This window comes from Lates calcarifer, linkage group LG7_2 (genome assembly GCF_001640805.2).
Source record: "Lates calcarifer isolate ASB-BC8 linkage group LG7_2, TLL_Latcal_v3, whole genome shotgun sequence".
NCBI classification, from domain to species: domain Eukaryota; kingdom Metazoa; phylum Chordata; class Actinopteri; family Centropomidae; genus Lates; species Lates calcarifer.
Window position 1 is genome coordinate 7,166,569 of NC_066854.1, and position 17,184 is coordinate 7,183,752.

At 41.5% G+C, this 17,184-nt stretch overlaps 1 protein-coding gene across 2 annotated transcripts in view; it reads right to left on the minus strand.

Annotated features, from left to right (window-relative positions):
* The window catches only part of pard3ba (par-3 family cell polarity regulator beta a), a 141,709-nt gene that overhangs the window by 113,996 nt on the left and 10,529 nt on the right, over positions 1-17,184 (minus strand). For both annotated transcript variants that reach the window (XM_018660981.2, XM_018660980.2), the window contains exon 3: positions 1,545-1,722. In XM_018660981.2, the coding sequence (XP_018516497.1) occupies positions 1,545-1,722 (178 nt within the window). The remainder of the gene's footprint in view (positions 1-1,544; positions 1,723-17,184) is intronic.

Sequence of the window (17,184 nt, forward strand, 5' to 3'; positions counted from 1 at the left end):
TTTACCACCTGCTCTTGTCCTCTGCTGAATGGACCTCCATCAAGTTACTGAACCAACCTTTTTTTTTTTTTTTTTTTTACGCTGACCCCAGACCTCACAAGCAAACACAGAATTTCCCTGCAGGAGTTCACCAGACAAAGACAATACTTCTCTATGAAACATAAAGAACAAGGAACAATTTGTTACATGTATTTGGCCGTTGGGGCATGAACACACTTCGTAAACAAAACTCCCTGACACTGGAATTTCAAGCTGTTGCTCTCGGGTTAACACTGCTCTGGATAACAACAGCTAAATATCAAAAATATAAATGCAAATGCAAGGCAAACACAGAACAGGGAGGAGGCGGGCTTTAAAAAAAGAGAGAGAGAGTAGAAGAATGAGAGAAAATGTAAAACTGTTGAGACAAGGATGGTGATGGTGGATGAGAGGGAAAACAGAGAAGAGGGTGAAAAAATGCAGAGCAGCAGGATGAAAGCTTTGCGTCTTAAAAAAATCTGTTTTCTGGCAGCTTTTTTCCTCAAATTAGCAACCACACATTTCTGAAATTAGGAGGTTTCAATGCATTCAATGAGATCTGCAACCATGTATATAATTTTACCCCCCCCCCCCCAATTCTACCTTTCAGTGGGAGAAATGACATAATCCTGAAGATATTCTGAACTAAGTTAAGTCAGCAGTCGTCTTTGATCAGGGTCAACTTTTCTCATTTTTTGCAACTTCATTTATCATCCCTCTCTTCTCTCTCCTACCTGTGTGCTTGTTGTCCATCCAGAGGTCTCACAGCACTGTCATGGCTACACTATCTCACTGTCAGAGAGACAGTGATTGGCAGTAGAGCACTACACCATGTATAAATCCATCACCTTAATGGTGCACAGAGGGAAGCTTTTGTCAGTAGGAAGAATAAAGACAAAATCAAGGAGCAGCATGGCGCTTATTAATATCAAATTCATCATGATGTTCAGTGAAAGTCTTTAATGCCCCAGTTAAATAGCCTATACTTAAATCTCTGAGTATAAAAAATACCCCCAAGCGTTGCCTCGGTGGCTCTCAGCCTGAGCAACGTGTGAAAACAAGAACAAACTTAGTAAAGAACGTTAAGTGAGGACGACAGGAGAGAACGCTGCGTCAACACTGCATCTGTTTTCACACGCCATGAAGTTACAAGAAGAAATCTCTTTTTTACACACTGGGCTCAGCTTACAGCTGTTCCAGAAATGTATTTTCTGATTCTCTCTCTCTCACTTACAGTCACACACCTACGCACACACACTCACCTCCTGCTGCCTCACCGACATTCACTTTTTCACACACATAAAAAATGTGAAAGTGTTGATTGAGCATTGCTTTAGTTTCTTAGGTGTTTGTTGCAGAAACTTCTCTTAGATTTATAACTGAAATATAATATTTTGTATCAAAAATAGGGGGGATACTGAATCTTTTAAAATCTGCTGTCATTGAGCTACTTTCTTGAGATGAAGCTGGACTCTTTATCTGACAAACGCACGCATAAGAAAACATTTATTAAAGATGTGACATACTGGCTTTGAGGATAGCCTCGTTGACTTCAATCTCTCCTCTGCCTGGTTCCTGGTACTGCAGATGGGGATAGTAGTGGAGTGGTTCGGGACTGGGGGCGGCGCTGGAGTAGCCGTTGGACGCCGTCTCTCTGGGACTGTCTGTCCTCATGCGCTGGCCTTCATCGAACACAGCAACCAGCTGGAAGAGACACACACAGAGTCACAAGTGTGTCCTAAAATATTAAGCATGTGCACTTGATCTGAAATGGAGATTTGCTCTGACTTCTGGCATATGAAGAAGCTGGAAACAAGCTGCCAGGTTATATAGTGTCTCCGCTGAGCCATGATCACAGTGAGGCTTTTATGTGATTTATCTTGCCAACAGTGGGGATGCAACCTGCAATATTCTGCCAAGTGTGCAGATGTGTGTGTGTGAAAGCAAACAGAGCTGGATTCACAGCTCATTCACAGCTCATCTCCCTCTTACAGTGCATAACACACCGGCAGATGCCGCTTCAGGGACACAGTAACTTATTTCTCTCTGAACAAAGGAGAAAATCTGACCGGCGATGGAGCGGAGGGCCGGTTTGTAGGAGCTAACATGCACAGCAAGGCGAGGCGAGGTGTGTATGTATGAAATTAGCAGTCAAATGAGATCTGACACGAGAATGAGAAGCTGTCAAACACAATGACACGGCTGCCACAATGAGACGACAGGAAGAGAAGGGGGCAGCCAAATGAACAGGGGATGGAGGGCAGGAGAACGACAAACAATCCTAATTGAGACAGGGACATGATGGCAGATAGAGCATAGGGGAATGTGTGAGTGAGTGTGTGTGTGTGTGTGTGTGTGTGTGTGTGTGTGTGTGTGTGTGTTGACTGCAGGGCCGTGCCATCGCTTCATGGTTTGATAAATGGGCGCGTGGCGGCGTGACGCTCTCATTAGACGGCACTGGCGAAGGAAATGACCACTTAATGAAAAGCAATAACCGCAATGGAACAAGGGATGGAAATAAAACAACAGACGAGTGGAGGACGTCAATTAACAACAAAGGTGTGCAGAAGCTAAGTGTGTGTGTGTGTGTGTGTGTGTGTGTGTGTGTGTGTGTGTGTGTGTAAGTGTGTGTAAACAATAAGCTCGGAGAAGGAGGCGAGATATGCATCATCCATCACACTGTGACGCCGCCTCTCACCTCAACCTCCCGTGATTCAATATCCTCATGACACCTGGCCGACGACATGCAAAGGAGATACATCTACTGCGTTTGTGTGTGTGTGAGAATGTGTGTGTGTGAGCATTATAGAGAGTGAGTGAAAAGAAAAGATGAGGAATCGAGGGGCTGGCAGATGCAGAGAAGAGAGAGAAAAGACCGAACGCCAGGAAAACAATCTGATTGCGCCGCTTGATGGATGCTTCTCGAGCTCTTTCTCTCTTCTTTATCTGCTTTCCTCTTTCTCTTCTTATCTCCCTCCCTCCCGAGCCGCCGTCTCTTTCTCCAAACTCGCTGACAGCATCAATCAAAAGAAGAAGTCTCGGAGCGTAATGTGATGGGCGAGCATGCACGCCGATGAGCCGGTGAGCGCGTACGAAGACACCGCGGCGAGCTACCCTCAGAAACGATTTATTCGTTTTGAACAACAACAACTTCTTTTAATGTGTGGAGGGGTGATGATGATTTGCTTTTCGGGGAGTTTATTTTTTATGGCTGACACAGGCGGGGAGTGATGCTGATGAAGGCCGCCCTGCTGCTTCCACTCATCACTCAATCAAACACAAAGTGTCAACAAAATGAATCATGTATTACTTCATTTGGAACAAGCTGGAGCATAGAAAAGCTGACTTTTTGAGGCACTGTATTACATGAGGACTTTCTATTTATCATATCCTTTACATAACCCATAACCATTGACTTAACCCTATTTGATCAAAGTTAAATCTGATCAGGGGCGTCTACATTTAGTCCAAAATCAAATAAAAAGCACAATTTGCCGGACAAAATCAATTCTTTAAATGAAAAATTAAACTGGTAAGTGTTGAACGGACCCAGGCTCATGCAGACTAACAGGGTGCCAACATAGTTGACAGCTGATGGGTGCTGATGAGGGTCAAACTGAGGTGAGAAAAAATGTGTCAGCATGTTAAAATGCTGTTGGCGGATCTTCACTGATTCCATTACTTTAAGCAAGAGTCACTTTCTGACAAGCTGGAGTTAGAGTACAAAGCAATACAGTATGGCTAGATACCACACAGGGTTAAGTGAAATTGTATGGAGTTTTTTTGTGTGTGTCATCTGGTCATTTTTCCATATTTAAGTAATCTAATCCTTTTATATTGTGCAAGTTTTTCCCTCATAATTATGGAAAAGCTTTGTTTAAAATTTTAACTGTTGTTTTGCTCCTATTTCTATCTCTTCTTCTCTTCCATTGAAGTCAGCATGCTAACCAGCTAGCACCAGCCTGTCCTGTCTCATAATACCACTTTATCACTCAAGAGACAATCGTGAGTCACTGTGGCATCCAGGCATCTCAGTCCAAAAGCTAGTAAATAAATTAACAGCCTTTAATGCTAACTTTGGCCATGTAGCAATAGCAAAAACATACAGCACCTTTAATGTACTACAAAAGGTTTTCAGACGTTACAGATTATGTTCAAGCTATCAGTCAGCCATAGCTTGCAGAAGAGATAACAATCACTGATACTGTAAAATACCAGGAAAGGAAACTTGGGAAAAGGTTACTTTCCAAAAGCACCAAGTGGTTTGAAATTCAGTCCTTCAAATACAGCACCAACATGCTCTTCTGGAGGACTCCAGGCCCCAGGATGAAAAACAATACCTTGAATAGTTACAGTGTATTTTCTTAACACACAGGTTTCTCTCAGTCCCTCCTGACTGTGATTAGTATTCTTGGAAACAAATCGCCTTATTTTTCCTGCTGTGGCCGTGGGGGGATATTGATATGGACCTGGGGAGCCTGCATGTCAACTACTGCTGAATAATGTGACCCCTTTGTCTCATTTCCATAACACACACAAACGAGCGCATGCTCACAAACACACACTGATACCCGGGCCAAATACAAATCGCCGAACCCTTTATATTGTCATGTTACAATCGTCTGTAAATCACAACGTGGCGTGTGTATCCAACGTGACCAGACTAGCTGGGAGGACTACGTATTTGTGTGTGTGTGTCTGTGTTGCACAGCCAAAGCGATTATCATGACATACATGAAAGCCATATACAATACCATGCGTGAAGCAGAGAGAGAGATAAACACTGTGTCTGTGTGTATTCCTGTCCATACACACTGCCTAGAGCTCAGAGGTATAAAATATTGCAATATATGTGGCCTACAGCTGACAAACACACACTTAATTTACTCAATTTCATAGAAAAGCAAGCATACACCTACCCACACATATTCTAAATTATTTTAACACATTTTTATGCTTTATTTTGAAAACCTGGTGCTCTTATTCAGACTGTATCAAGCCTTGTGATTTCCTTTTTGTTTTAACCACTTTACATCAATCGACTGTCTACTTCACCAAAGTAGATTTAAATGACTTTGCTCAAATGGAAGTAATCTACATTTCCAAGAATGCATTTCAACAATTATTTGAGGACAGTCAGTGCAAGCTGGGAGAATATTGACAGTTAGTTAGTTAGTTAGTTTCATGATGTAATGTCAAACTGCACTAGAAACACAATATCACTGTCACTGCTAAGGCAAGACATTCTGATTATTAAAATGTCTCTTTTCATTCAGCAGGGTGCTTTAAAGGCATAGTTCACAACAGCAACCCTCCTCCCTGATGAAGTGACCTTGTGCATTACACTGACTGTGCTGTATCTAAGCTTGACCTTTGACCTCCCTGCTACAAGAGGGCAAGAAAAACAGGATTTCTTTACTGTGATCAATACACTTACACATTATTATGATTACTGCTACACACAGGCTGTGTCAGCCAATCAGACACATAGTTTAAAATCATGGTTACCACTTTTGAATTTTTAATATTCAGGATATGAAATTATCCCAGCTGCTGTAAACAGTATATGGTGTTTACATGGTGGAAGTCACAGATGGAACAGTTGAGTGTTTTTAATAATTGATGTACTTGCTAAGAATTAATTAGCCAAATGCGGCACGTCCTGTACGGAACACACAAGGGGGTGGGGGGGCAGTATGATAAATATGGGAATACACACACACACACAGATACACACATAAATATATGCAATTAGTTGTGTTCACATGCTGTATAAAGGCATTATTTAAAAATACACACCACAAAAACACAACTGTGGACACAATCTAACATACACACTTTTCGCAGTTAGAGGATGAACAGTGCCACCTTGCTTTGGTCAAACACTACTGCACACTGGTACCACTCAAGCCTCTAGCCTTTACATAAGAATCAGGAACACACACACACATACAACCTTACAAACAAACATACACACTTCCCTATTTCATCCGTTGGTACTAATCAACCCATTTTTCTTCTCCTCTCTCTTCCCTGTCTACCACTGCTGTGTGTGTCTGTGTGTGCGTGCATGTGTGTGTGGTACCAGTCTATTGAGATGCTCTGCTTTTGTGCTGTTGTCATTTATCTTATGACTGCCCCCCTCTTCTCCGTTTTCTCCCTCTCATGCTATTCTTCATTCTTTCTTTGAACGAGAAATGCATAATTCAGAAGGAGCGCACGGCATCCTGACAGTAGTATGGTAACCCAATCATCTCTCTCTCTCACACACACAATCATAATATACAGTACACACATACAGGGAGAGGAAGCTTCTGACTCACACACTTTGTTCACTAAAGTACAGGTTTACAAAGACTATTTTAGACATCTGCTTTTTCAACTGCTAAAATGTGAATCACAGAGAATAAACCTCCTACTCGCAGTGTCTTGACTTGACTGCAGAAAATGAAAGCCTGCACTACCTGACAATCTGACTTATATGTATATATTTATGATCGCACCATAGCTGAAAGGATTCAAACTGTAGTTTACGGTCAACTGACGGAAACTGTGCACAAAAGCAAATTCTTTCTCCATATGGCTCCTAACTGTGCATTTGTGTATCTGGTGTTGTTTTTCCATTCTCTGAATCTCACGCGGCTGAGGTGTGAAGATTCTTGAAAGTCGAGCGTTCGCAGAAATTCCCCCTCCATATGTGAATTAGATGCTGCTCAACAAAGAGCGAGACGTGATGTGTAGAGAATGAGTTTCTCCACGGCTGTAAAGCGTGATGAATATTGACAGTGCACAGGTACAGAGGGGTGAGGTAAAGTATCTCACCCTGACTGAGCAGAAATTTGGCTCTTGATATCCATGGCATCATGTGAGCAATGGCAATCAATATGAAACAAGGTGTAGACAGTTTTTTGCCCTTTTAAATCGACTAGCAGGTAATTGTAATTAGTGATACTCTTCAGTAGGAGAGCAGTGATACGGAGGTTGCAGCTGCAGGTTGGATAATGTGAGAAACATACATTACTGTATATTATCAATGTGTCATATTCAGTTCATACCAAGAGAAATACTACAAGGATTAGAGATGATAGATTTTATAAATTAATATCTGGCTGAAGCTCTTGGTAAGTAAACAGCTGTTAATGCTAACATAGCCTATGTAGCCACAGCAAAAACGTACAAATATCACAGACAAAAGATCGATTTTGAGAAAGACACTTGCCATTTGACAATTAAGATAACTGGGGCTGTTTGGAAAGGTCTCAATGTGATAACATTGTTTATATGTTATATATATATATATATACATATATATATATATAATAAATGCCTAACAATTCACAGAGAAGCACCTACTCACTGTGCACATACTACAAACAAGACTGCATGCAAACATCCAATACAACAATACATCCACATGCACAAGGCATGTACCAAAAACTAATCCATGTTCAAGAGCACATACTGTACACACTCAGACTACACAAACACAAATACACACATTTTCAGGGCACCACAGGAGCCATCAGAGGAATGTTTGGCCTGTGTTATTTAAACTAGTAGAAAATTGGTTGTATTACCGGTGAGAGCAGGGCTAATCCTGCTTCTATTCCAGCCTGAATCTATACAGCACACTACCAGATGTGGGGGATTACCTCTCAGGAACACACACACCTGGCTCTGGGCCTGCACACACAAACACACTCAAATGATTGCACACACAGGCAGTGTATAAGATCAGAGAAGCAACCACAAAGACACAAAGGAGGGCGATGAGAGGCACACACTGTCTCCCACTCATGAACTGAAGCACACAAACAGATGCACACTCCAACTTGTCTGCTGGTGGTAAGGGACTCCTTAAAAATAATTAATCATATACTGAGACATCGCTACTTGAACCTCTAAATCTTTCTTTCTTTCTGTTTGAAGAGAAGCCAGTAGTTCCAAATAGCAGCTAGTACTTCCACATTGAACATAACATCTCTTTGATGCTTCTGACAGACTGATCTAAACAGAGGCACACTACAGTAAATTCCTCTCTCTGTTGGTGCAGCGGTCTAAGCATTTACATCATGCAAATTTAGCAAATGATGACCCAGATCTCATGCTACTAAAATGTAAAAATAGCATAGAGGAATCTTGAATTTAAAAAAGCACATCATTGTCCAACCTTGTTTCATTTTGAATCTCCTTCCTGACACAACGGGATCTCTCCAGATATTATACAAAGTACAATGGGACACCATATTAAATCATAAGATAGATAAGGAATCCACCAGGAGAAGTAATGACGCAGGTTATACAGTAATTTCCAGCTGGGTCAAACCTAACTCGATTTTAGTTACCAAGCCTTTACTACCGTGTCACATATTAACACAAGCTTTGCAGTGGCAAATCCTCATTACATCAGGATTTACATCAGGACCAGGATGAGATCAGAATCACTGGGAATATAAAAGCGACATTATGGTCTCATGCCAAAAATTTTGATCCTGGAAATCCTTACTAAAATGAAACATGCAGTTGACATCGTCTCCAAACTTCATCAATGCTACCATACAACTGTTGTAAGAACACACATAAGTTCTTCTAGTTACATCTCATACTAAAATGGTGACTTTCAGCTGTGTGGCAAAACATTTTATGTAAATAAGTGTGAATGAAGTGGAGAGCAAATCCAGCCAGGTAAAAGTGGCTCAATGAGACACTCATACCTCCATTCACATATTAGAATGCAGATCAACATGCATCAGGTGGAGGGTGAGATCATAAATATGCACCTGCAAACGATTGCAAAAACATGTCGAATTTTTTGATCACACCTCATATGTAAGATTGAATCAGCACTGACTGGTCAGGCAGTGGGGATAAATCTCAGTTTTCCCAGGAAAAGAGTTAAATATTACAAGGATAACACTGAACTATAGTCTACCTACACCAACAGACCACACACTGACACACATAGGCAAAGAAAAAACTTGGACAAAGGTTGTGGAGAAAAGAAACATTTTTAGATATGTATTTACCAAAAAGGTAAAAGGTTTGAGTTATCATTCTCCTCTCTCTCTCCTCTCTCTCTCTCTCACTGTGTTCACACACACACACACACACACACACATCTGTCGCATCAGCCACAGTGATGGAGCACATATGCGCCCGCTGAGAGTACACACACCCATTAACACACACACATACATACACAAAGCGAGCCACCAGCTGAGGTATTGCGGTGCTGGCTATGCTCAGTGACGGGCCACATTATTATTTATGCACACTCATAAAGGGAGAGGGTAAACTCTTCATAAATCACACATGCCCGAGAGGCCTGAGAGAGGGAGAAAGAGGGATGAGGAGAAGGAGGGATGTGGGTGACAGGAGAGCTCCAGGCCTCGTATTTCTCAGGCCGGCAACACAAATATCAAACTGGCTCGTTCATCATTCCTGCAGTGCAAACACATTGGTGGTGGTTACACTGGTCCTGTTCCGCATCTGTGGACATGACACACTGATACACACACACTCAGAGTACATACTCACTCTTTCGCTTGCAAACACGCAGAGGGACATGAACTCCTTTGGCGCACAGAAAGTCATAACCTCTTTTTCATAAATGTGTATAAATACGCACAAACACACATTCCCATATTCACACAAACACAGAGAGGAATCACACGTTTTCCGGCAGTCAGAGCCAGAGTCTAATAATCAGCTTTCTTTTCCCGGTGGCCGTCACAGGGCCAGCTGCTCCCTCCAACATCCCTCCCTCCCCCTCCTCCCTGCCTCCCTGCTTCCTCCCGGGATCTGACAGAGAAATAGAAGGAGTGATTAACTCAGAGCTGCGAGGCTGCCGCCCTCTCACCTGTGGCTCTCTCCTCCACAGGCTGCCCCTCCCTCCACCTCCTCCTCCACCTCCTCCATTCCCCTCCATCTGCCCTCTCTTTAACATTAGGCTTTCATACTATATGTCACCTCTTTCTTTCTGCCTTTTTGCCCTGCTCTTTGTGTGGGCATGGCTTTACGATGATGTTTAGCATGGTTAAGGGAAAATCTGTCTTTTTCATTATTATTATTCAATAAATTATTAATAATGTAATTGGTTTTCCACTGTGGCCATGATGTAAATTCTTTTCTGTGATTTTCCATTTCTGGGTCATAGTGCTTCCATGCCCTGAAAGTACTATTCCTCAGCTCAGATTGCTTCTTTAGGGGTAAACATTATAGTTTCCCTCACAGAAGAGCTTGCTGATATACAGCATATATATATATGAACTATGCATTACTGACGTTCAGTACTTGCCGTTGCCATGGAGAGCCAGCATCACTCACAGCCTGAAGGTGTTTTGAAGGGGAAAAAAGCCTCACCTGCAGTTTTTTTTTTTTTTTTTTTTTTTAACACCCATCAACATACGTGTTCCCACCAACACACCTTATTATATAGTTATTGACTCAACATCAAAGCCTGGAGGGGATTTGTACTGCATTACACGTCTGCAAGACCCACAAGAACAAAACACCACCTGACAGCACCATCCATCCATATATATATGAATGTCGGAGGGCTGGAACTCCCACTACCTTTCTGTAAAATTAAACTGAAAACAGATATCTCATATATGTATACTGAAGCATTTCTCTTTTTAAAAGATGCTTTTTGGTAGTTAACTTGTTACTTGTATTTTAAAAAGTACTATCAATCATTTTCCTTTTAAAGCAGATTCATTTTAAATCTAAAACTCTACATGTGCGTGTGAAACAGCCACTCCTCCTTTCCATATGTCTCTCCTATATCAGATGGGTGTTGGCTAATAATTCGAGTTGCCTATTCAGACACATTACCATCCACTGAGCACCATTCATTAAGCCAATCATTTAGGTGATGGGGGTGAGAGGCAGGGAAAAAAGAATAATAACAATAATAATGTGTGTGTTTGCATGCATGCATGCAACACGATGGACACAGATGCGGTTTCAGCTGTGTAATTGCACCAGATATCATTAAATATTTAACGTAAATGAGTTGGATTCAGTATTACAAGCATTTATCCTCTTGTTGCTGTGAGAGGACACACTGCTACACACTAACATGCACGTGTGCACACACACGTCCGGGAGTGTGACTTTCTGCTGATTTGAGTTATTAGCAGTTGGAGTGAGTGGAGACTCTGTGAGCAGACACCCCACACTTTCACACACCCTCGAGACAACACACACACATATACTCTAGTCTGGGGCAATGTCATCTAGGAAAACAGATGGCGTGAGGCTGGTTAGGTCAGAGAGTAGATTTGCTGTAAACAAGTTGATCTATAATAGATCATTAGCTGGATGTGATTAGCTCCTCTGCAGGCTGCTCTGCCAAAATCGCTGTTAACTGATAAAGCTAATACTGACAACAAACACAACACGAGCTGAAGCTTCACAGCAATACATGTAACCGAATCTGAATGCAACTACTTTTCATGCAGAAATTCATGTTTCAAGTCATGTAGCTGCAGCACTGGATTACACACATAATTTGACACACAGACCATGACAAAGAACACCTCCGCCACATCCTCATGTCTCGTCTTCACCTACCACACTGATTATGCACACGTGTCATGAGAAAAGTGAGTCCATGTAGCACAGTGCCCTCTGGCCTCTGCATGGTCACTCCCCCCGCCCCCCAGGTAACTCCTGCCAGAGCAGCAGGCGCAGGCGGGTCAGGTTACAGCTGACTGTCTCGCTCCATTAGGAGCTAATGGGTGGTGTGATGGTGACACAGAGGGCAACACAGAGTCGGTGTGATTAACAGAAGGAGAGGCACCATAGGACGCGATCTGAGGGTGTCATGACCTAACCTCGCCTCTATAAGTCACACATACCTATGCAAAGAAAACAGATACAGGCCTTATCCTGACTGAATCCCGCTCTTTTGCTTCAGTGAACTGATAAATCACTTTGGAGAGGTGCCATCATTCAAAGTCAAAAGGTAGAGCAATGGATCATCTAAAGGAATTAAAATTCCAAAGTGCAACTTTATGAGAAAACTCAACATGCGTGCAGCTAAATGAAAAGACAGGCACAGCAAGAATTAGCTCTCCTTAAGCCTTCCTCGAGTTCTCTCATCGTAATTACAATCAAACAGGCTCTGGTGAATGTGTGTGTGTGAGTGTGTGTAGGGGGTATTGTTAATTGAATATAATCAGATGAAGAGCTGTTGTGATGCTCAGATTGAAAGGGGTGGGGTGGGGGGGTTGAATCAAGGTCGGGACTGATGAGATATGATCAAATCAGCTCAAGTGACCGAATCCCGCCGGGCAAAACATTCAGCCGCTCCGGTCTGATCTGATCTGATCTGCAGGTAACAGCCTGACACTGAGATAATCTAACTTTATTCAATATACTGTATGTTTACTGAAGATTTGAATATTAAGGTGTCATTGAGGAATGAATAATAAATACAGGGTGCGGACGTGGCAACAGCAATACAACAGGTCTGGAACAAATCCTATCTTTATGAAGTTTACACTGAAAAAGCATACATACATTATCTTGACCCACCTGTGAAAGTCACAGCTAGGCCCCAAGTCTTATAGGACAACTTTTTGGGTGTAAATGACTGATAGGGACAGTGCAGTGCAGTATTGAGCAAAAACACTACCAGACTCCTTTGAAAAAAAAAAATCGAGCAGAACATGGGGAGCTGCTGGGCAACGGCTGCCTGGATCTGTTAGTTCATTTATGTTGTTGTATGTGTCAATGGATTCTGGTAGTGATATATAGTGATGTTTCTGATTAAACAAAAGGATCTTACTCTAAAAGGTCTATCTCTGTAGGAATCCTATCCATAATGTTGTCACACACTTATAAAACCAATCTAAGCCTGTCAGTGGCAAAAACAAGCACTTTAAAGGATGCTCTTTGGCATGGACAAATACCAAGTTGGATTACACTTGAGCAGCTGGTTGTGGTTGCTGGGTACACCAAGATTTACCTGAGCTATCCTTTAAACTTCATGTTTTAAGAAATAAATGACTTATATCAGAGGGCAGCATAACACAAACAAAGTGAAAAACTCAACCTGTCTGGTATACTTATTTGTGACTTTTTGGTGTGCATGACCTTCATCAGGTAGAGAGTCCACGTCTGAATCATGCGTCTCAAATCAACATAGTTTGTTGTATAATTTTGAAACAGCACTCTTGCAAAATGGACAAACAACATTTTCGAAATATGATTTCAAATCAAGAGAATACTGGAGCCAAGACTGAAAAACAGAACCTTCACACTGAACATTTAAAATACTCATTTTCCATTATGCAATTTAGTTTCAGACAATCAAATCTACAATGTTCAACATGTCTGGAGCCTCTGGGCTTCAGCAGTGATGGCGACCTTACGAAATAAATGTTGTTTTTGTAGAAAAAAAAGGAAGACTAAAATCAATTAAGCACACAAAAGAGGGAACATGATGAGTAGCTACAGGTGAACTGCAGCTGATTTACTTTATACCCTGGTTGTGTTAAGAATCCATGCAAGGTTTCTAATCAATATTCAAATGTGTATGACAGACATGGTGTTGAAAGCACTCCATCTTCACAGGTAAGCATGTATGGATCATGATTAGAATGTGAAGAGGGTATAGATTATGATTAGGCTGGCATGCATGACATTTTCTAATCAACGCACTTGAACCTCATGCTCCTGCTCATCACTGGCCATTCAGACAGTGTGCAGAGTTATGTGACTATTCAGATGCCAATCAAACACGGCTCTGACACTGAATGAGGGGAATGGAGGTGAGGGAGCGAGGTGTCACGGAGCGTCAAAGGCTAATCAGCACGTCGGTGCCTCGCAATCACGTCCCATTCACTGAACTTATTCTCTGGCGGGGTTAGCACGTTTTAAGTAATGCCTTATTGTCGCCTGTCAGAGGGGCTGACATCTGACATCTAATAAATGACTTCCGGCAAATCACCCGACATAACTTAGAGCAGAGTTCTCCTGGAACTCGTGGAAATAAATTTACAACAGCATTATTTCACTTCATTGTGAGTTTTGAGATCTGAAGCTTATGACTGTTAAGCATACATGACTGATATCAATTTGTGTTGAGATGATGCAGGCTTACAAAAGGCTCTTCCAACTTAAAGTTTCTGCTTCTTGTATTGTTTTCATCGTTGAGCTTGAACAAATTAAATGTTAAATGCATTTCCTTTATTACAAACCATTTCTGAAACCAATTATCTGAAATCTCATTGTTTACATCAGCCACTGGAAGTTTCTAAAGTTTGATATTTTTCATTACTAGCTGCCAATTTAATTTTTCTTAATACCTTAGTTTGAGAGAATATGTTTTTCCACAAGACACTTTTGAAAATAAGTTCATAACAGCTTTTCTTTTTTTGATACAGACACACTGTCACATGGTCAAACAGTATGGAGATTAGTTGTTTTCTCCTTACCTGCCTTTTCTTGGCATGTTACCAATATCAGTTGCTGATCATTTGTATAAAGTAACTTGCATACAATAAACATTTGCATTAACACACTCTGGAGTCGAAAGGAGCTCATGAGTGTACCATACATTTTCATGTGTGTAAATAGAGCGAGAGATACAAACAAAACCATCATGCCTTCATCTAAATATTGTTGCCAGGGGCCTCTAGACTACATGATTACTTTTATTGGCTGCACTAAATTAAATAATCCAACCTGACTGATGAATACGCTGATACAGATCGACATATATGTAAGCAAGAGAGAAAGTATTGCACAGAAATACAGAATACATGTTTGAGGTCATTTCAAAATAGCGTCTCTAAACAATCTATCATATTTTTCGAACTTTCAAATATTGATATCGGTGTCAACGTCAAAAATTTAGCTCTGGTCAAGCTAAACCTGACATACTAATTTTATCAAAACTTTCCAGGTCAATCAATTAGCTTTAGCAATAACAGATGTATGTCAGGTTTAGCTTGACCAGAGCTAAATTAACATAAGTATGGCATCATGTAAAAACTTTGCAGCTACACTCTCGAGTGGACATCATAACTTTTTTCATGACTCATTATATATCTTAGAAACACAAGACCTTCATGCATATCTCTTTAATCTGCAAACTGAAGAGTGTGAATGATTCCTTACATGTTCCCCAAAGAAATTGTCATTTTCTAGATAGTCAGTTCAGATATAAAAGATGCCCATGACCACAGACCTACTTTAAATATCATAACATTTCCAGGTGACAGATTCATTTTCTAGCATAGCATCCTCCACTGTGACATGCAAGCAGGAGAGATGGATGATGGGAGATGGCCTCGTAATCAAGCAATTGACATTTCGGAGTGAGATCAGCTGGGATGTTGCACCCTTACCATTTACATTCAGGCAACCAGAGACTGCACAGGAGGTTCATGGGGGCCCTGTAGGCGTAGTGATTAAAAAGGGCTAATTAAAGAGAGATGAAGGAAATCATTCCCATTTTTTTTAATTAAATTTCCCATGAAATTAGATTTCTCATTGGCTGCACTGGATGGAAGGTTGAGTTTTTATGTGTTTTTCCCCTGGAAAACAAGGTCCGCGTTGGGTAATGTGTATGTGTGTTCGTGCACATGGAATGAGGAGTGACAGTCCACTTATGAGGAGATGTTATGCTCCCTGAGTTTAATTCCCATTCTGGAGGCGATCGGCATGACGAGAGGACAGTCACACATGTTAAACATTCAAATTTCAGCTGCATGTGGGTGAAGGACAGGAATGATGAGAGACGTATAATCAAGCAGGATCTATATGGAGTTTCGTTTTTGTGGCACCTAGCATCATTTTGGACAAAGTAACATCGCTCCAAAACCTCAGCTCTCGTATTATACATATGTGTGTATGTGTGTGTATATATGGGAGGGCTCGCTAACAGGAACCTGGTGTATTGCTTGTATGCTAATGGAATGCAGGCATTGGACAGCCTGCCAGACAGCTCCTGTGTACCGTGGAGACGTATGGGAGTAATGGCCGCGGCTAATGCAGCATCCCAAAGGACTGTGAATGGGAGAAAATGACAGCTCCGGCAGCGGTAAATGAGCGAATGTGTAGAGGTAAAGCACTACATCTGCTAATAACTGCTTTTGAAAAGAGGGAGAGGGAGGAGATGGAGGAGCGGGGGCGAGATGGGGAACTTAAGAGGAAAAGAAAGGAAAGGAAAGGAAAGCTATACGGTGCTTGTTTTTCTACAGTGCCACAGATGTCATAGGTACAGGAGATGTAGGTCATTTTTCCGAGACTGACAAGGCAGCATTATAACCCTAAAAGTGTTATCGTCTGACATCGAACACAAAAGGAAGAAGAAAAAGGAAGGCAGACACAGTAAGAATATCAACACATGAAATGGTGGTGGCAAGTGCAGGAGGAGCAACAGGTGCGAGGCAACTTGTAGAAAAAACACAACAAGAGTTGCTGCGTTTGAGGTGAATCATCAGGAGGAAGTTCTAAAAAAAACAAATGGCAGTGTACTGTTACAGAGCACTTCAAATGAAAGGAGGAAGCACTTCAAACTTATCTAACCACAAGACGTGGTGATTTATAAAGTGATCTCACTTTATAAAGCTGGCCTACAGCATTACTTTTCAGGCTGTCAAAATATAACATTTTTAATTAATATTTTCACACTATTGCTCATCATGTTAGTTAAGTGAATCTACTGCTTGCACGCTTACTACAAAGAGGCCTGTGTGTGTGTGTGGAATTGAGAGTTGTGAAATTTCAGTAGTATTGGTACCAAATACCAAATTCAACAGCCCTAAAGGGGAAAGAAAAAACAACAGATAGTTTTTGGCTGAATCAATACCTGACAAATCGAGATACTTCATCGCGCCACATGTGTGAATGAACAACTACATGACTGAAAAAGACAGACATGGACTGATGGAGGATAAAGAGGAAAAAACAGGTTAACTACTCTCTAAAGTGCAGTGATTTGACCGGCGCAGTGTGACAAAAGAGGGAGAGATCGAAAGGCTTTTGTGTCTGCCCACTTCTCTTCACCATTAACAAAGTAGTGGGGTATCTGACAGGTCAATGACTCCAACTGCCATGCCTCCAACTGTCATCTGAGAGCTGCAGGGCACACATGCACATGTAAGAAACCCAGTGGAAAGAGTCAAAGAAGAGGGAAGCTTCATAGAG